The sequence below is a fragment of the Ictidomys tridecemlineatus genome, chromosome 5 (assembly GCF_052094955.1).
Source record: "Ictidomys tridecemlineatus isolate mIctTri1 chromosome 5, mIctTri1.hap1, whole genome shotgun sequence".
Classification (NCBI taxonomy): domain Eukaryota; kingdom Metazoa; phylum Chordata; class Mammalia; order Rodentia; family Sciuridae; genus Ictidomys; species Ictidomys tridecemlineatus.
Genome location: NC_135481.1, coordinates 37,923,193 through 37,944,407, shown reverse-complemented (window position 1 = coordinate 37,944,407; position 21,215 = coordinate 37,923,193). Strand labels below are relative to the sequence as shown.

General features: G+C 34.8%; 1 protein-coding gene across 3 annotated transcripts in view; it reads right to left on the bottom strand.

Annotated features, from left to right (window-relative positions):
- The window catches only part of Tmem87a (transmembrane protein 87A), a 60,963-nt gene that overhangs the window by 4,812 nt on the left and 34,936 nt on the right, over positions 1-21,215 (bottom strand). Inside the window, exons 11-19 of one of the 3 annotated variants that reach the window (XM_005316452.5) lie at positions 20,754-20,847; positions 19,408-19,479; positions 16,904-17,012; positions 15,916-15,974; positions 15,036-15,139; positions 8,993-9,066; positions 8,395-8,456; positions 5,211-5,266; positions 4,424-4,454 (exon numbers count right to left, since the gene is read on the bottom strand). In XM_005316452.5, the coding sequence (XP_005316509.1) occupies positions 4,424-4,454; positions 5,211-5,266; positions 8,395-8,456; positions 8,993-9,066; positions 15,036-15,139; positions 15,916-15,974; positions 16,904-17,012; positions 19,408-19,479; positions 20,754-20,847 (661 nt within the window). Of the gene's footprint in view, positions 1-4,423; positions 4,455-5,210; positions 5,267-8,394; positions 8,457-8,992; positions 9,067-15,035; positions 15,140-15,915; positions 15,975-16,903; positions 17,013-18,757; positions 18,827-19,407; positions 19,480-20,753; positions 20,848-21,215 lie in introns of all 3 variants that reach the window. The other 2 variants (XM_013359035.4, XM_005316453.4) reach the window with 2 other exon arrangements.

The window sequence follows — 21,215 nt, the reverse complement described above, 5'->3', positions numbered from 1 at the left end:
TACAAAACCAAAATATGACAATTAATCTCACTTTTTAGTTGTCAATGGACATTTATTAATTTATTTACATGTGGTACTGAGGATTGAACCCAGTGCCTCACACAAGCTAGGCAAGCACTCTCCCACTGAACCACAACCTCAGCCCCTCTTCTTTCATTCTCCTTTGTTTTTTTATTTTTTAACAGTGCTGAGGATTGCCTTGCATATATGCTAGGCAAGCACTCTATCACTGAGCTATCCAACTACCCAACCCAATCACTTACTAACAAAGAACTATCCAAAAAAGATATTAAGAACACAAACTCATTTACAATAGTAATAAAAAAAATACTTAATTAAAACAATATGGTACTGGCATCAAGACTGACACAGACCAATGAAACAAAATAGAATGACCAGAAATAAAACCTGCACACACACAGTATATGATCTCTGAAAAGGCTATAAAGTCTATACAATGAGGAAAGGATAGGTTCTTCAATAAATGGTACTGGAAAAACTTGATATCCACATGCAAAATCTCTTTGATTTTAATAAGCTTGAATCTTATGTACATAATCTTATGTACAAAACAGATTAAAGACTTAAAACTAATATCTGAAACTATAAAACTCCTAGGAGAAAAAAAAAATAAGATTCTTGACACTAATATTGGCAACAATTTCTTGGATATACACCAAAAGCGCAGGCAAGAAGAATAAAAATAGACCCAAAGAACTCAAACTGAAAAGCCTCTGCACTGCACAGGAAATGAGAGCATGAGAAGCAATATACGGGATAGGGGAATATAGTTGCAAATTATGCATCTGATATGGGGTTAATACCAGAAATTCTTAAAACTCAACAGCAAAAAAATCAATTAAGTTTAAAAATGGAAAAATGACCAACAGATAGAGGCGTGTGTGTGTGTGTGTGTGTGTGTGTGTGTGTGTGTGTGTGTGTGTGAAATGATCAGCATCACAAATCATCAGGGAAATGCAAATCAAAACCACAATGAGCTATCACCTTATAACTATTAAGGTAGCCATTATCAAAAAGCAAAAAATAACATGTAGTGGCAAGACTGTGGAGAAAATGGATCCTTGAGTTCTGTTGGTAAGAATGTAAAATGGTATTGTAACTACAGAAAATAGCAGGTTCCTCATAAAATTAAAAACAGAACTACTTTTATGATCCAGAATCCCACTTCTGAAAAGAACTAAAAGCAGCATCTCAAAGAGATATCTGTATATCTGTGTTCACTGCAGCACTATTCACAATGGAATTAATAAGAAAAATGTCAGATATAGCGCGTGTGTGTACACACACACACACCCCATAGAATACAATTAATTCAGTTTTAAAAAGAGAAAGAAATCCTGCCATGGGTGAACTTTCAGGAGCTTATGTTAAGTGAAATAAGCACATCATAGAAGACAAGTACTTCATGAATCCACTTAGTATGAGGTATCTAAAATAGTCAAATGCATGAAAAGTAGAATGACAGATGCCATGAGCTAGAGGAGGCGAAAGGAGAGGCTGCTATTTAACAGGTGTAAATTTCAGTTAAACAAGAATTTCTATAAATTTAATGCGTAACAATGTGCTTATACTTAGCAATACTGTAATGTAGACTAAAAAATGTTTTAAGGAGGGTAGATCTTATTGTTATATTTTCTTACCCCCCTCCACACACAAAGCCTCACTGTCACATACACTTGCAAAGTCCCACATAATTTATTCATAAAAGAAAACATGAGGGCTGGCGTTGTGGCTCAGTGGTAGCGCACTTGCTTAGCAAACTCGAGGCCCTGGGTTTGATCCTCAGCACCACATAAAAACAAATAAAGGTATTGTGTCCAACTACAACTAAAAAATAAATATTAAAAAAAGAAAGAAAACATGAACACCTATACCTCAGATACAGCATTCATCTCCAGAATATAAAAAGAACTCAAAACACTTAACACCAAAAAACCACAAATAACCCAGTCAATAAATGAGCAAAGGAACTGAAAAGGCACTTCACAAAAGAAGAAATACAAATGGTCAAAAATATATACGAAAAAATGTTCAACATCTCTAGCAATTAGAGAAATGCAAATTAAAACTAAACCGAGATTCCATCTCACTCCAGCCAGAAAAGCAATTATCAAGAATACAAGTGACAGTAAATGTTGACAAAAACATGAGGAAAAAGGTTCCCATGCAGAGATTCTGATTCGGTGATTCTGGGGTGGTACCCTGAAATCTGTAGTTTTAAATATGATTTTTCTTTTCAGTGCTAGGAATCAAATGCAGGGCCTCACATAGGCCAGGAAAGTGCTCTACCACTGACTCACACCCCAACCCTTAATTTTGTTTTTTAATTACACAAAACAGTTATGTAGCTCCAAAGCTAAAATTATAAAAAAATCTAGCTTCGCTACATTCCACCTTCTCTTCTCCCTCTGCTGTAGATATTGTTTAGTAATTTTTGGTTTAGCCTTCCATTGTTTTAGTCAGAAATACAGATACACACATACACACAAAAATCTCACTTTTTAAAAGGTTCTGAATAAACATTAAAGTTTGGGACTAAGTTCTAGAATGCTGGTGGGACTGCAAATTGGTGCAACCATTCTGGAAAGGAGTATGGAGATTCCTCAGAAAACTTGGAATGGAACCTAGCTATCCCACTCCCCAGTTTATACCCAAAGGATTTAAAATCAGCACACTACAGTGATGCAGTCACATCAATATTTATAGCAGCTCAATTCACAATAGCTAAGCTATGGAACCAACCTAGGTGCCCTTCAATAGATGAATGAATAAAGGAAATGTGGTATGTATACACAATGGAATATTACTCACCCATAAAGAAGAAATGGCATTTGCCAGTAAGTGGACGAAACTTGAGACTATCATTCTAAGTAAGATAAGCCAATCCCCAAAAAACCAAAGACCAAATGTTCTCTCTGATATGTGGATGCTCATCCATAACAAGGGAGGGAAGGGAGGGGAATGGGAATGAGAAAGATAGCAGAATGATTCACACATAACTTTTCTATGCTCACATATGAATACATGACCAGTTAACTCCACATCATGTTCAACCACAAGAATGGGATCAAAATTGTAATGGGCTGCACCCCATGTATGTACAACATGTCAAAACATGCCCTACTGTCATGTGTATCTAAAAACAACAAATGAAAAAATTTAAATTAAAAAAAACATGGGCTGGGGTTGTGGCTCAGCGGTAGAGTACATGGGTCCTGGGTTAGATCCTCAGCACCACATAAAAATAAACAAAATAAAGGTATTGTGTACAACTAAAAAATAAATATTAAAAAAAAAACATTAACAGATGATTGTTATCAGGCCACCAAAAATATAGTGGTAAACCCTTTATTTCCATGAATGGCACAATCAGGTTTCATGCAGTCAGACCTCTGGTTGGAATACAGCATGGCTAGAGAATTAAAACCAAAGGAAAACGCTGATAGAAAATAATTAGAAGAGAAAGACCCCATGATAGAGACCTCAGAACTGCAAAATACACCACAGAAAGCAAAGTGCTATGTGGATAGGTTCAAATCTCAATGTTAACAGTCTCAATTATTTCAACTAATAGAATAGCTAAAGAATTTGACACTGTATGCAGTGTTACACAGCAGGTCAGTGGAAAATGAACAAATCATTTTTAGTATCCAGTTCAATAAAATGAGTCAGAATCAGAAAAGATATTTCTAGAAGGCTTTCTGAAATCAAGACATTGTAGAGTAATCTAACATTCAAAATAGGTTTTAAAACTAATTCCTATGAACCCAGGCCACAATTCTTAAATAAGACTTCATGTGAAGCCTCTTAATTGAACTATATGGAGTCATATTAAATCTTAAAAATCAACATGAACATTAGCAGTACTAATTATGATCTTCATCGTCTAAAATGGTAGTGACATAGGAACATGAAATATAAGAGATAACAAAATAATTTACATTTTGTCTACTGTATTCCTTTCTCAAACTTTTTATTATTTTGCCAAATTTAGCTACATTCAGATAAAATTTTTATTTCCTAGAGACAGTATTTTTTACTCAATTTAAGCAAAAACATCTTCAAGTCTGAACATATTATTCTGGAAAAGAAAAAAAGGGGACATGCTAGACAGACATAAAGAAATGAAACCTTCTTGGGGATGGGGCTGTGGCTCAATGGTAGAGTGTTCACCTCACATGTATGAAGCACTAGGTTCGATCCTCAGCACCACGTAAAAATAAACAAAGGTGAAAATAAAAAATGAAACCTTGTATTTCCATTCTTATTCCTTTCGTCTCTACCAATTATAGTTCTTTAGTCCACACTGAGTAAAAATAAATAGAATCTCCCTAAACAAAGGATTCATGACTTGCTAGTAAATCACAAGATCCAAAGACTTAATACACATATGATTACTAACCTCATCTGAATCCAGAAGGGCCGGAAGTGCTCTGCAGAGAGAAAAACACTAAATTGAACAATGTAAAATAAAGCCGTAAATGGTTCAAAAAAGTGGAATAATGATTTTTTTTTGTTGTTGTTGTTGTTAACAGGTATTAAACCTTGGGGCACATCCCCAACCCTTTTTATATTTTATTTTGAGACAGGGTCTCACTAAGTTGCTTTGGGCCTTGCTAAATTGCTAATGCTGACTTTGAACTTGCAATCCTCCTGCCTCCCAAGCTGCTTGGATTACAGGCCATACCATGCCCAGTATGAACATGGGAATGCGGGTATCTCTTCAACATAGTGATTTCCTTTGAAAATATACCTAACTTAAGCTTTCTTGTGATTTAACTAAGATTTGTATCTTATTAACACACCCTCTAAGGGGAGAAAAAAAGCAAATAAAATAAACAAGAATCAGAGTTTACTAGAATTGTATAGAAAACAATAAACATGTTCTACAATATGATAGAATCAATATTTCATTAATATTACAGCTCTGGAAAGAAACTCAAAAATTTCAAAAGTACTAACTCATTGATTTTGGGAAGATCTATAGCTAAATCTTTCTAAGCTGAAATGTCATCTGAATGATTAATCCCAATTATTTCTTTTGTACATTATTTCTTATCTACTAAAATCATTCTTCAACATTTTAAATTCTCATTATTATACTCCTCAGCTCTTTCATTTAAAACAAATAAGTAGTACTAACTTTGAAATAGGATCCTTACAGTAATAGTAATGATTCAAACACTTACACATCTGTCACAGAAGAAGGAACATTCTCTTCTACCCACTTCAAATCATCTTCCTGCTGGGAATATAACACCAATTGTTATTAAAACACACTGCGTAATACATCAAGTAAAAATATGTTTTAAGATCTTTAATCTTTTTTAATTCTAAGTAGTACATTCATATAACAAATGAGACTTCTAATAGGAAAGTCAAATTATTAAAAAAAATTTTTAATTATCTTCAACTAATTTCTCCCAAATGTCCCCACTACCCATTGTTTTTCCTGGTAACCATTGCTCTACCCTTACTTCTATGAATTCAACATTTTTGGATTCCTTATAGAAGAGAGATCATGAAGTATTGTTTTCCTGTGCCTGGCTTATTTCACTTAACAAATTGTCTTCCAGGTTCATCAATGTTATTGAGAATGACAAAGTTTCTTATTTTAAGACTGATCAGTATTAAACTGCATATATACACATTTTCATAATCCACTCGTCCAGTAACACTTTGGTTGATTCTATATAATTGCTATTATGAATGCTGCAATGAACATGGGAATTCGATAGTGATTTCCTTTGAAAATATACCTAGTAGGATCATACCAAGCTGGATCATATAGTTCAATTTTTGAGAAACTTCTCTATTGGTTTTCATAACGGTGATACTAACTTACATTCTTACCAACAGTGTGCAAGGATTCCCTTTACTCCACAAGCCACATGCTCATCTTTTGTCCTTTTTTTTTTTTTTTTTAAATTGGTACTGGGGATTGAACTCACGGGCATTCGACCACTGAGCCAAATTCCCAACCACCATCCCCAACCCATCTTTTGTCCTTTTGACAATAGCCACTCTAAAGGGTGTGAGGAGATATTTCATTATGGTTTTAATTCTCAATTCTTGATTATGATGATGAGCATTTTTTTTCACATACTTATTTGTATTTGAATTATTTTGAGAAATGTCTAATCTTGTTTTTTTATGGGGTTGTTTTCTTGCTATTGAGTTGTCTGAGATCCTTATATAAATTGCATATTTTTAAAAAAATACTTTGCTTAGTTGGCAATGGACGTTTATTTTATTTATTCATATGTGGTGCTGAGAATCGAACCCAGGGCCTCACACATGCTAGTCAAGCGCTCTACCACTGAGCCATAATCCCACCCTATAAACTGCATATTAACCCCCTCAGATGTATGGTTCACAAATATTTACTCTCAGCCTATAAGGTGTCTTTTCACCTGCTATTTACCTTAGAAACTATTTTTAGTTTAAGATAATTCCCTTTCTTTATTTTTGCTTTTGTGACCTGCACTTTTCAAGTCATATTAAAAAAAAATCATTACCCAGATTAATATTATAGAGTACTTCTCTCCCAGTAGTTTTACAGTTTCAGGTGTGTGTTTAAGTCCTTAATCCATTCTGAAGACTTATATATATGGTATGACACAAGGGTCAAATTTCATTCTTCTGCATATGTCTTTCCAGTTTTCCCAACACCATTTATTTTAAAAAACTATCCTTTCCCTATCTGGGGTCCGTGGTATCTTTGTAGAGAACCAAGTGACCATAAGGCATGAATTTACTTCTAGGCTTTCAATTATGTTCCACTGGTCTATGTGTCTATTTTTATGCCAGTACCATGCTGTTTTTTTATTTTATTTTTTATTAGTTTTTCATGGACCTTTATTTTATTTACTTATTTATATGTGGTGTGGAGAATTGAACCCAGTGCCTTGCACATGCCAGACAAGCATTCTACCACTGAGCCACAACCCAGCCCCCATGCTGTTTTGATATTACCGCACAGCAGGTTTTTGTTTTTTTTTTTCCCCCTCTTCCCAGCCAGGCAGCAGGGTGGTAAGCTGGGGCTCAAATCCAGGGCCTATATATGCTAAACATAAGGTCTACTGAGTTACATTCCCAGATCTGTATAGTACATTTTAAAGTCAGACTGTATAATGTCTCCAGCTTTGTTCTTTTTGCTCAAGTGTACTCTAGTTATTAGGGATCTTTTGTGGTTCTTTTATAAATTCTAGGATTATTTTTTCTATTTCTATAAAAAATGTCATTGGAATTTTGATATGGACTGCACTGACTGCTTTGGGTGGTATGAGCATTGTAACAATATTAAGTCTTCTAATTCAATGAATACAAATTATCTTTCCATTTATTTGTGTCTTCTGAAATTTCTTTCATCAATAGTTTATGGTGTTCAGTATGCAGTTTTTTTACTTCCTTGGTTAAGCTTATTTTTGAGTAATTTATTTTTCTGCAGCTATTGTAAAAAGTATTTCTTTCTTGATTTATCTCTCACATAGTTCAATGCCAGTATACAGAAATGAAACTGATTTTGGTATGCTGATTTTGAATCCTGAAACTTTACTGAAATTTGTTAGTTTTAATAGTTTTTTGGTGGAGTCTTTAACAGTTTCTATACGTAAGATAATGTCACCTGTGAACAGAAACAAATTAACTTCCTTTCCAACTTAGATACCTTTTTCTTCTTTTTCTTGCCTACTTACTCTGGGTAGAATAAAATAATTTTGTCTTTAAAAATCATGTAACAGAAATATAAAATAATGTCTACAGCCTTAAATGTTCTCTTCTCAGTGGCCTAATAGTGTTTTTTAAAATAATATTTTTAGTTGCAGATGGATAGACACACTATTTTATTTATTTATTCATTTATTTATTAATGTAGTGCTGAAGATGGAACCCATTGCCTCACATGTGCTAGGCAAGTGCTCTAGCACTGAACTACAACTCTAGCTCAGCCTAATAGTTTGTTTCATGCAGGCTTTGCCCCTTAAGGTTGGACTAAATTCTAAAGCCCTCCTATAAAAAATGAATACTCAATTTTTAGAACAAAACATTAGGTCTTTACCACAAAAAAAGACATCAGGTTATTAAAGGAACTATCACTTCACTGATGAAAACCACTAAACAGAACAATCAGATTGGTCTAGTATTTTTTCAAAATATAGTAGCATATCATCTAGTTAAAGATACCTAGACCCTAGTCTCTCTTGCTGCCTGTTTTTAGAAATGTAAATGTGATAAATAAGATTGTAAAGTAAGCCTAATTATAGGATAGATACAAAAATCATTAAGATGTAACCATAACTGCTGGGCTTTACCCAAGGCTAAAAGGCCATGCAAAAATCAAAGAGGAAAGGGGGGGAAAAAAGTGATACTTACTGCTTTATTTACCTTACTATTTCCATTAGGTTCTTGTTTGGTACCTCTCATTTTCATCCCCTCTGTACAAGAAAAGAAAGAGAAAGAGAAAAAAAAAAACAACCAAAGATATGTCAACTTTGTCAATAGACCAGCAATGAATATAAAATTGAATTCAGAGCTTTATTTTAAGCTATCTCTGTGAATTATATAACAGATATCTCTCCATCTTTACATTTATACTGAGGAGTTCAAAGCTAAATTTCTAGCTTGTTTCTAGAAAGTAAACTGGACATTTAATGTGGAAATATTTAATCAATTTATCATGGCTTCATCTTAAAACTTATATACTGACTGGGGAATAGCTAGGTGGTAGAGCACTTGCCTAATATGCATAAGGTCCTGGGCTCAATCCCCAGCACGACCATACACCACACACACACACACACACACACACACACACACACACACACACACACAAAAACCCTTAAAACTTATACTCTTATTTGCTCTTTACCTAACTTTACCACATACCAAATTCAGGAACAAAACTGTTATAAAATAATAATAGACTATATGAAAAAATATTTAAAACACAAAAGGTAAATTTTATCACTACCAAAGCTTTCTTTCAGCATAGGTTCTTTTTGTTCATCTTCCTCCTCTTCTTCAGACAATGGTGAGAAGGCAAACCTGATGGAACAATGTCAGAATAGAAAGAAAAATTAGAAAACTACAAAAACTGTTCTACTATCTGGATTACCCCCACCCCCCAGTACTGGCAATTAAACCCAGGGGCACTTTACCACTGAGCTACATCCCTAGTCCTTTTTAGCTTTTTATTCGGAGACAGGACCTCACTAAGTTGCCGAGGTTAGTCTTGAACTTGTGCTCTTCCTACCTCAGTCTCCCTAGTAGGTGGGATTGTGCCAGCATTCCCAGCTATTATCTGAATTTTACAGGACTTAAATAATTGCAATTGCAGTAAAATTCACAAAAATCAGTTTAGGGAATACTAATTTTTCCCTTCAGAAAGCTCTTAAATATCTATATTAGCAAAAGAGAAGCAGAAGAGTACCATACTTATGAGTGCAGGCTACCAGGAACCTTCAGACAAGTTACTTAATCTCTTTGTACTCCTAGGTTTCCTCATTTGTACGTGGGGATAATAGAGTATTCCTTAAAACACTCACAGAGGTTTTTGTGCTTAAAACAATACATGAAACTTCTTTTTTAACTCTTATTTTTATATGTATTTTTAGTTGTTGATAGACCTTTGTTTAATTCATTTATTTATATGTGGTGCTGAGAATCAAACCAGTGCTTCACACATGCAGGGAAGTGCTCTACCACTGAGCCAGGACACCAGCCTAATACCTGAAACTTTTAGCAAAGCACTCTGTAAGGCTACATATCATACAAAGTAAATTTTCATTTAATTTACAATCTCAGCCTTCAAACTGAGAATTAAGGAAAGCCTAATCTTGTGTTTTGCAGGTAATATAAAACTTGTTTCCAAGTGGGAAGCTCATAAGATGAAGGTCTGGTTTGGTACACCTCTGATGCCGCTCCCTCACACCTCTTTAAGTGACTCAGTAAAGTAGCTGCCTCAGCTTTAGCTTTGACCTCATTATGTACGTTCAATTTTGTTACCCTAATATTTTCATTCTGCTTTGTCTTTAAATCTTCCTTTCATCATGAAAACTCTTTAATAAGCTAGAAATTCAGAATGCCTGTCACTTGTTAAAGGTTAACAAATGTCATGGTAAATATCATAGTTAATGATAATACCTGACTGCATCTAAAATCAGAATAAGGAGACTCATCTCACCACCTCTATTCAATGTTACATAGGAAGACCTAACCAATATAATAAGAATCAGAAAAAGGTAGGAAGATGATTTGTTAAGGAATAAACATTATGATTACTTTAGACAAAAACCCATCTGAGGTAAAATTTAGAAATTGTCAGAAGTAACAAGATAACGTATCAACAGCATTTAGCTGGGTGCAGTGGCACCTGCCTGAAATCCCAGCTACTCAGGAGGATGAGGCAAGGGGATTCCAAGTCAAGGCCAAGCTTGGTAGTTTAACGAGATCCTGTCTCAAAATTTAAAAAGGCTGAGGATGTAGCTTAATGATAGAGCACCCCTGTTTTCAATCCCCCGTACAGGGAGCAAGTGGAGTTGGGATGGGGGGAGGGGGAAGTCAACAGCATTCCTACATATTTGGAAAAACCATATGTAATATTTTTGAAGCTTTCATTCATATAAAAAATTAAAAAACATAAATGAAGCACTAAAAGAATGGAAATAACATATCCAAAGATGGAATTATAAAAAAGGATATAATATCCCCTCATTAATTCAATAATTCAACTAAATTCTAATCAAAATCTTTTTAAAGTTTTCCTTGAATTAAACAAGCATATTAATTTTTAAAATTAACATTTTTAAAAAAGATTAGGGATAGAGGTTTAGGTACTCCAGATACCAAGAGTTGTCAGGAAGTTATGTAATTAAACCAGGATACTGCTGAAGAAGCAAAATAATGGAAAAAGAGAACACAAACATGGGCTGGGGATGTGGCTCAAGCGGTAGCGTGCTCGCCTGGCATGCGCACGGCCTGGGTTTGATCCTCAGCACCACATACAAATAAAGATGTTGTGTCCGCCGAAAACTAAAAAATAAATATTATAAAAAAAAAAAAAGAGAACACAAACAATTCTTGGTGAATGAAAACTTTGATGGTGAATTTAAAATAACCTTCTGACCTCACCTTAGGTTAGGAAAGAATTTTTTTAAAACAAGATACAAAATGTAAAATCCATAAAGGAAAAAATGACAAATGTGACTTCCTATTTCTGCATTTTTATATGACAAAAACAGCACAGAAAAATTAAAAGGTAATGAATATCTTCAGTACAACAAAGAAAATATTGGCTCTTAAAACATATTAGGAATTACTACAAATCAATACATAAATGACTGCTATGATTTGAAATGTCTGTCCCCTCTAAAACTTGTGAGAATTTCATTTCATTCTCAGAGCAACAGTATTTGAGATGGGGTTTAATGGGAGATGTTTAGATTGTGAGGGTTATACCCTGGTTAATGGACTGATCCTGTTATAAGAAATGCTTTTGCAAGTGGGCTCTCCCTCTTCCTTTATGTCTTCACCACGTGATGACACAGTAAGAAGGCCCTCACCAGATGCTGGCAACCTTGATCTTGGGACTTCTCAGCCTCCTGATCAGTGAGTCAAGGAATTTCTCTTCATTATAAATTACCCAGTCGGTGGCATTTTATTAAAATGGACCAAAACAATGATCAGTAAGCCAATAAAAAATAAGCCAGCAATAACAGGCTAATTCACAAAACTAAATGACTGTTAATATATAAAATATTTTCAAAAGCTCAAATATAAGTGCAAATAAAAATCACACTAAATATTAACTCTTATCCACTATACGTTCAAAAATTAATGTAATAGGGAGATGTAGAAGGGCAGAGAGAAAAGCTTCTCTCCTATTACTATTATATACACAATTTGTTTCAGGTTCTTTATGAGAATGCAATCCAAAAAATACTTTCAAAGTTAAAAATATACATACCCTTTAACTCAGTGATTTGAAGCACACTAATTAAATATTGAATTATGTGCCAGTGTATCATGAAAAATTAACCTTATATAACCAACAGTGGTCTGACCATTCCCCTTGACTACTATGAAGTAATCTCTGTAGCACTGAAATATCAGGCCTGATGGGAATGTTTTTGTTTGCCTGGGAGATCTGGATAAAGACAGTTCAATAGTGTGATTTATGATAGAGGCTTTGGCTCCACCACATCTGTTCCAACCTCTGTAGAACTGGAGACTAAAGGTATTAGCCCAGCTTTCAGGAGGACACTACCTGAATAAATCTCACTAAAAACTCTGGACACCAAAGGTTCAGGTGAGTACCCTGGATGGCAATACTCTATATGTACTGTTACATACTACAGCTGGGAATAAGTAATATCATCCATCACTCTATGAGGACACAATTATGACAAGTTTCTGTTTAGGCTCTTCCTGAACTCTGCCCCATGTGTTTCTTCTCTTGTATTTGTACCTTTCCTGTGTAATAAATCATAGGTAGCTATGAGCATTACCAGCTTTCACTAAGTTTTGTGAGTCCTAGCAAATGATCAAAGCTAAAACCGGTTTTGGGAACCTCCAGGCTTGCAATTGAGGTCAGAAGGGAAAGCTGTCTTATGGGGACTGTCCCAATGGACTTTGTAGTTCAGCTAACTATGGATAGTTGGAGTCAGAAGTCAGATCCTGACTCACCGAAACATGCTGTTTAATAAAATAAAGGATAAGTGCTAGGGCTGTAGCTCAGTGGTAGAACACTTGCCTAGCATGTGTGAGTTACTGGGTTCGATTCTCAGCACCCCATATAAATAAATAAAATAAAGGTCCATTGACAACTAGGAAAAAAACATTAAAAAAATTAAAATAAAATAAGGAATAGGAGGTTGGGAGATAGTGAACCTTTGAATCCCATACTGGCATAGGGTCAGCCATGATATGGAATTGCAGCTGTGCTATTATCATTATTGGAATTAAAAATTACCAACAAAATTTAGAAAGAATGGCTCAACTCCTGGGGAGTTGGCTTGATGGATGTATAAAAAAATGAAAAGTAACAAGAAAGAAGAAAAATGTATAACACCTTAGTTATTGTTTTTGTAATAACTAAAATGAAAATAAGGAAGAATGTTGGAGTAGATCCTTATGATGGGCCAACTTGGATGTAGGCCTATCTGACACTGTGTCAAGTTTGGGCTCTTGCTGAGTAGTTACAGCCACCTCTAAATCACTTCAAAAGGGAAAAACTATACTGAAACCATAAAGAGCAAAGATTAGAATGATTTGTAAAAAGAGAATGGATAAAAGAAGGGGGAAATCAAGAGGGGAGAGTTAGGGGACTTGCTCTAGCAGAGTGGAAGTCTTTAAATAGTTATTAGAAAATGGGATGATCCAGGTATGGTAGTGGGGCCTGTAGTCCCAGCTATTCCAGGGATGGAAGCAGGAGGACTGCTTGAGCCCACGAGTTCTAGGTTTGCCTAGCAATATAGTAAGACTGACAACCAGAAAAGGAAGAAAAGCAGGAGAAAAGGAGAGAAGGAAAAAAGACAAAAAGAAAAATCCAGGAAGGAAAAACAGGCAGAAAGGGAGGAAGAGAGGAAAAAGAAAGGAGGAAAGGGGGAAACGGAGAAAGAGAAGGAAAAGAAAGGAGAAAGGTGAGTAAAAGAAGATTCTAACTTGAATAGGGAATAAAATGGGAAAGGATATACCACATTAAGCTACAAATAACACTGAAGTCATGGGGAATGGAGGCAATGTTTAAAAGAAAAGGGAAAGGGGAGATAATACAAAACTTTTTTAAAAGAACAAGGAAGCAAAGCATTTTAAATACAGACATTGCTAGCAAGTCACCAGTATTATCTAAAAATAGACAGATTTAAAAGGAGAGTCCCCAAAACATCTATATATTCTTTTTGAATAGTGAGATTTCAGATCTCCTCTATTTTCTTGCATGGCTTTTCTGTTACTTGACTTTCTTTTTTTTTTTTTAACTTTTTTTATACTTTATTTTATTTGTTTATATGTGGTGCTGAGGATCAAACCCAGGGCCTTGCATGTGCGAGGCAAGTGCTCTACTGCTGAGCCATAACCCCAGCCCCTTGACTTTCTTTCATTGCAATATTTAATTATAAAATTAGCTGTTAAAAGGGACCGGGTTGTGGCTCAATGGTAGAGCCTAGCATGCATGAAGCACTGGGTTCAATCCCCAGCACAACATAAAAATAAACAAATAAAATAAAAGTATTGTGTCCATCTACAACTAAAAAGTATTTTTTTTAAAAAATTCGTTGTTCAAACTGGACACAGAGGTGTCCCCCATAATTCCAGCTACTCAGGAGTGTGAAGCAGGAGGATTTTGAGTTTGAGGACAGAATGAGCAATACCACAAGACCCCATTTCATAAAAAAGAGCTGTTCAGTTATTTACCTTTCCTTCTTTGGTGTGACTGTTTAATATAAGCTCTTAACTGTCTAACTAAAAAAGAGGACAGAAGGGTTTTTAAAAAAACAAACAAAAGAGAAACAAAGGCATGGATATTCACAAAATAATAACAGGCAAATCTTTAATAACAGAGATTTGTATGTAGTTGAACAAAGTGAATTCACATGTGGATTTTTAATTCCTAAGTCAATCGCTTAAGTCTTCATTTTACCCTACTGTTATAAAGTGAGTTGGGTAGGGCCTACAGAAATTTGTCTTTTCTTCTGGACAGCTGACAGAAGAGACTGTCATTTACCTATATAATTATCAGAAGATGTCAGATTTGAAAGGGACCTCATATCATTTGATATAATTCGTCATCATTATATGAAAAGGAAACTGAGACCCAGAGAAATGAAAAGAGACAGTATGCCAAAATCACAAAGCAAATTAAGGAAAGCCAAGAGAGGAACCCAATTCAATTGATACCAGTCCCTACATTTCTTCCACTATATGACACAGCCCTGACAAACTACTCTAAAGCACCACTCCTATTTCATGAAATAGCTATTTAACCATTAGCAGAATAAGTAAGAGAGTCCAAGAACCTCTGATTATTTGCTGATGGCCGCCAGAGAACCATGATGACGAAGAGGATCATGGAGAACAGCAACCGCCAGATGGCATCGTCCACCCACAGTTCCCGCCAGTCCTACAGTGAAGGTAGAGAAAAGTACAATGTCTATATTTATTATCTTTATACTTTGTTCACAAAGCCCTTGGCATAGAACAAGGATAACTTATTTATCACTTATGTTATATTTACTAAGAGCTTGATATGCGCTAAGTGCTAGGAATACAAAGTGAATAAATGTAGTTTCTTCCTTTGCAGTGCTTACTGTGCTTAAAGAAAAGGCACCATCTGAACAGAAACATCAAATTCACCAGCTCTTAGAATCTTTGGAGAAGGGTTTTATTTCGGGTAAGAAAAAGTAATATAAGGTTTTATACTTTATAATATTCATTTTCATTTTTTGCCAAAACAGAGTCTTAGCTGCCTCCAAATAAATCCTATTGGCCAACTATAATTCACCAATTTCAAAAATGTGGGGAAAAAATCCTATTGGCTACAGACTTTGTGCTCAGATCTTAAAGACAGGGCTTCTACTCAAATCAGTACTATTCACACATACTTAAAATTCAGCACATTGGACCTCTGGTTTGAAATTTTTAATTAAAGTAAGCCTGGATTATGACAGGCTGTGGTGATCACTTAAAACATTCTCTCCCACCACAGGGATAGTCAAATAAACCAAATAAAAACAACTATCATACAATGGCACCATGAGAGCACAGAATTTTGGGAAGAGAAAAGTGAAGACCTCACCCTAATTTCTTATATGGTGCTTACCTTACAAGAACTTTGTCATGGTCATCAACATCATCATCATGCGTAAAACAGTACCCTATTTACAAATGTGTACTTACCGATTGACAAGTCACTATCCTGAACTTCATGGTTGTCCAGATGATAAACACAATAGATGCTAACATAAAATAAAAAAACCTGATAAGAGCAGGTCAATGATGATTTTCACCCCCAATTAAAATTCCACACATCCACTAATCTCCAATACAATGCAATCACTTTCTATCAGTTATTTTCATAAATATATTCAATATTAATTTACTGAACATCTGCCATAAGCAAGGTCCATGATACATACTCTTGTCAACACTTTCTGCATTTAAAGAAAGTTTTGTGATAATTTTGTTTACTATCTGACTACTTCAGTAACTCTCAGAATTAGCACAAAAGCATTGGAAATATGGCTTTTTCCATATCAATATTTTATTTTCTTTTTTTCACTTTTAGTAAAATGAGCTAACTTTTCATAGGCTGGTTACATGAGTAAAAAACAGTTGATAAAATGGCTGCAATACAAACAGAAGAATTAGTTCCAATCAAGGACAAACCTCACACTATTCCTGGTAAAAGGGCTAAAAAGTAAGTCTGCAAATTAGCCTAGTTTGTTTACAGTCTACCTAATGTCTGCATTTTATGTACACTTAGCAAAATATGTAAAGTACCAAAAGAGCAATGTACCCTAATCTAAAATTCTATACCATTTACTAAAATCAAATAAACAGATGGTAATATCTTTTAAAAACAATCCAAATGCTGTTTGACGTTAACTTTTTTCAAGGAAAAAAATGCCTGAGAGAGAGAGAATGGAAGTAGGAAAGGGACATGGTAAGAAGTAAAATTATATTAAGTTGATTTTCAGCTAGTAATCTTGTTTGTTTTTTTAAACCAATAGATGCTTTTGAGAATTTGACAAGGGCCAAGAACTTTTTCCTCAAATTAAATGCACAAAACTTCTATGCCTACCTATGACCTCTCAGATTAAGAATCTCTGCTGTGAAAGGATCACAAGATCACATTTAACCAACAGGAAGAAAGTCCCAGACTTACCTGCCACTGCCAAGATAAGCGTGTTGGTGAAATGTCGATACAGAGAGAGCTTTACAATATTCCTCCGAAGTTTTAATAACTTCATTGTTTGAGTCAGGCTAATAAATATGTGTTTGCAGGTCAAGGAATTAAAACATTCAGGAAAAAAAAAAAAAAAACAGTAATCTTGCAAAATAACCCTTAGGTTTCTTGGACAATCTGGGGTTATAGCAATAGTTATGAGTCTCAGAAGCCTAAACTGTCTTATTTTCACTTAATCTCACAAGCATACTAAACCTTACCAAGATAATAAGTCATCATTTTCATAGAAGAAAAGATAAAATAAGAATCAAGATAAAATAAGAATGCAAAATATAAAGAAAAAGAGAAAATATATTTAAAAAAGAAAGAAAAAGAGATGGGAACAAGTTTTTTAGGAAAACAAATTTTAAAAGATGAAAAAAGAAATAAACAAAGAGTGATAAGAGAAAGAAGCAAGGGACAAGGAGTTAACACCATCTTCACTCTTTAAGACTGGAAACCATTCTCAACTGGCCTGACTAACCCACTCTAGGATCATAATTTACACTCCTGCCTACAACCTTCCATAGTTCTACACTTGGTCCCTTTCTGCCATCTACTGGAACCTGCAATCATTTGCCAACGCTACCATAAATTAAGAGGACCCCACAACTGTCTGAGAATCCCAGGCAATTAGGCTCCCAAAATGATCAATCTTCATTCCCAAGTGGAACTGCTAGAGAAAGACAGGAGATATGACAACTATGGATGATGGATATCCACTCCCATGTCAACTTTCAGAATGAGAAGCAGATCTAAAAATAAGGGAGCTGGAGTTTGCTCTACCCTTTATCAGAGCCAAGGCTGTTAATTAGCCACTGTGTTATCTTATTGCATGGTCCAATCCCACCTACCTCTCTACTCCTCTCAATACTCACAGGGGTTCACAAATCACAAAAGGAAAGATACTGATCTAGAAAAGTTTTGGTCATCTGCACCCAGAACACTTCAATTGCAAACATTTTGCTGTATCAAAATCCACTCAAATTCACAAAATTACAATTTTGTTCACATTCTACTTTGCATAATAGTCACAATCAAGACAATGATATTGGCAATCACACATAGGTCCAAATCTATAGAAGCCAAATAAATTCAAAATAATCCAGAAAAGTCCAAAAACCTGAGTCCTTAACTCTATTGAAGGCCAATACCCTAATGAACAAATATTTAACTTTAAGGAGCAGGAAAAAAAAAAATTAAAACAGAAACTTGTTTACTGCTGCTGACTTTACATGTAAATAATATCAATATTTATTCTGAAGGGTGAAAGTCTTCAGACAATCCCAAGTCAACTTTTGAATGAGGAAAAAAACAGTCATCCTGTACAAATAGAAACTTGCTAAACCTGCTTTAAGTTTCAGAAGAATGAAACCACCTGATTAGTTCCTGAAACCACATTTTATGGATCAAACTCTTTTTGTTTCAAAGCATTTAATAATTGGTAGAGGTTAAAAGAAGGAACAGCACCAGAGTAGCCATGATTCTAACACCAAAGTGAGGTGAGCAAATAACAAATCCAAAATCAAGGTGAAATGCTTGTTTAAAAAAGAAAAGCCAGAAGCTATTATTTTGTGTGCAGTCCACAGTTGCCCACTTTTATGATTTTAAAAAATTAAACAAACAAACAAACTGCTTACCTGAACCTTCAGGTTGTTAGGACTTAAAATACACTATATCCCAGGTTAAGGAGAAATTAATAAAACTGGTAAACTCTTTGCAGAAAGATTAACAGAAACCCATCTCCAAAGGGAGAAAATGGACCTCCATCAAACAAGCCAATGAGAAGGATATCCACCAGCACAGGGCAGTGTCTAGGAAAGCCAAGGGGATAAAGGCCAAGGAAGCAAGATCAGTCTGGGCCTGCAGACAAAGAACAAGAGGTAGTGAAAAACAGATGGCTAAAGAGGCACAGAGAAGAAACCAGCATATGATTCTGCATTAATATAATCTGGAATGACTTTGCTTTTCAGCTAAAAGAAAGTAAAAAGGACTAACACATGGCATCTAACCATTCTTTCCTTCTTTCAAACCTTCACATAGAACATACAACCATATCTGTGTTTCACACAAACTGTCAATTACAATTTCAATACAATGAAATTGTTGCTAACTACCATAGAAGGAACTACCACAGAGTTCCCAACACATTAATATCCATGTAAGAGGTGTCAACACCAAAAAACTTCTAGTACTTATAACCTCCATCACATCTGATTTCCTATAATTGTGATTTCTACTAACATCTTAAAAAGCCTTCTCATATTTCAAATTAGTGTGAAATATACAAAAAAAATTATTGATTTCCAAAATTGTTTTAATGAAGTGTTACAAACAAATTATCTGTCCCCAAAAGGATGCTACTAGTTTTCACCAGTTGATATCCAAAATCCTTTTTATATAATCCTAACAACCCAGTCACCAGGACATTATTGAAAGGATATCCATAAAATAATACAGGCATCAATTGCTGAGAGGGCCAGGCTTACTATCAGAGCCAAGGAATAAGAAAAATACTATAGCAGCAGCAGAAGAAAGAAAACGAAATTGACAGAGGGTTAAAGTTGCTAAAAGTCTAAGGAAATTGTGTAGAGGACAGTGAGGTTTGAAAAACAAATTTGCAATCACAAAGTGTTATGTTTAAGGAGAAACTTATTGCAAAACCTAATGAGCCCAGTTTTATTGAGGACAAAGCCAAGTTTATAGAATTTACCACCTTAAATTTCGTAAGTTTTTATAGAATCTGATTTTTAAACAAGTAAGAAGATAATTAGGGCTGGGGTTGCAGCTCAGCAGTAGAGTGCTCGCTTAGCATGTGAGAGGCCCTGGATTCGATCCTCAATACCACATGAAAATAAATAAATAAAAATGAAGGTTTTGTGTCCAACTACAACTAAAAAATAAATATTAAAAAAAAGAAGATAATTGGAAAATCACTGGGAGGCAAATTTTTTTTTCCACATTGCTCCATCTCTAATATAACTTTCTTTATTTTTGCCACTGGGGATTGAATACAGGGCACTTCGTACATGCAAACAAGTGTTCTAACACTGAACTACATCCTCAATCCTCTAACACAAATTTATTTTTCTTTTCTTTTTTAATTTGTAACAAATTTCTTTATCACTCAGATCTCAGAGCTTTGGTTTTCTTTCTTGGCAAAAGGAATACTTAATAATTCATAAAGATGGTGTGAAACTTAATTAGTTCCATTTTAAGGAAATCTTTAAAATTGCTGGGTAAGCAAAGAGTACTGCTATTTAAACCAGTAAGTACATGATTCCAATGGTTGCTACTTATTCAAGAATGGGAGACGAATGTCCAGGAAAAGGAAATGAAGAATTGCCAATGTGGGGACAGGGGGAAAGCATTCATTCTGGGTCATACATTAAATTTATAAAGCTCTAATAGATAGATTTTTAAAAAAATACAGGTTGAGCATCACTCATCCAAAATTCCCAAACCTGTAACCCTCAAAAAGTTTCAGATTTTAGAATATTTTGGAATTCTGATTTTTGCAATATTTTGAGAGTTGCTCAACCAGTAAAGTTTAGGCAAATATTCTAAAATACGAAGAACTCTAAAGTCCAAAAACTTCTGGTCTCAAATATTTCAGATAGAAGATATTAAACCTATATACATTTTGAAAATCAGAAATACATACATTTTAAAAATCAGAGCCCATAAGTAAGAGAAGCAAAGAAACCCACAGACACTTCCAATTCCCCCTCTCAAGACCAAAATGACGTAAGTGAACTGACCACAAAAATTCAGAGTAAGCAATACTGACCCCTGTAACTCTGAGGACCCCTTCCATGCCAGAAAACAAAAGATAGAGGGCTCCTGCTACCACAACCTTGTGAAGAGTGACTCCAAGGCGAGGCCTACAAAGGAAGCAAAGGAAAAGTTGAGTACACACAGGACACACCTTAACACAAGCAAAGTCAGAGGAACTTATGTTAATTAGCACAGGCTAACAATCTAGTGATGAGCAACACACATCTGATTCACCTGAGAGAAAAATTCATAAGAACAAACTGACCTTAAAGCAAGATAGGGAAAAGTAGAACTTAAGATCCTGTCTCTAGTTACTATATTTGAGAAAAAATTTTATTATAGAGAATTTTGAAAAATATTCAAAAGCAGTAAAATAAATCCCTATAGAACTGTGGTTGCAGCTCAGTAGTAGAGCACTTACCTAGCATCTCATTTCCCATTCTTCCTATTATCTTGAAGCAAATCCTGGATACCA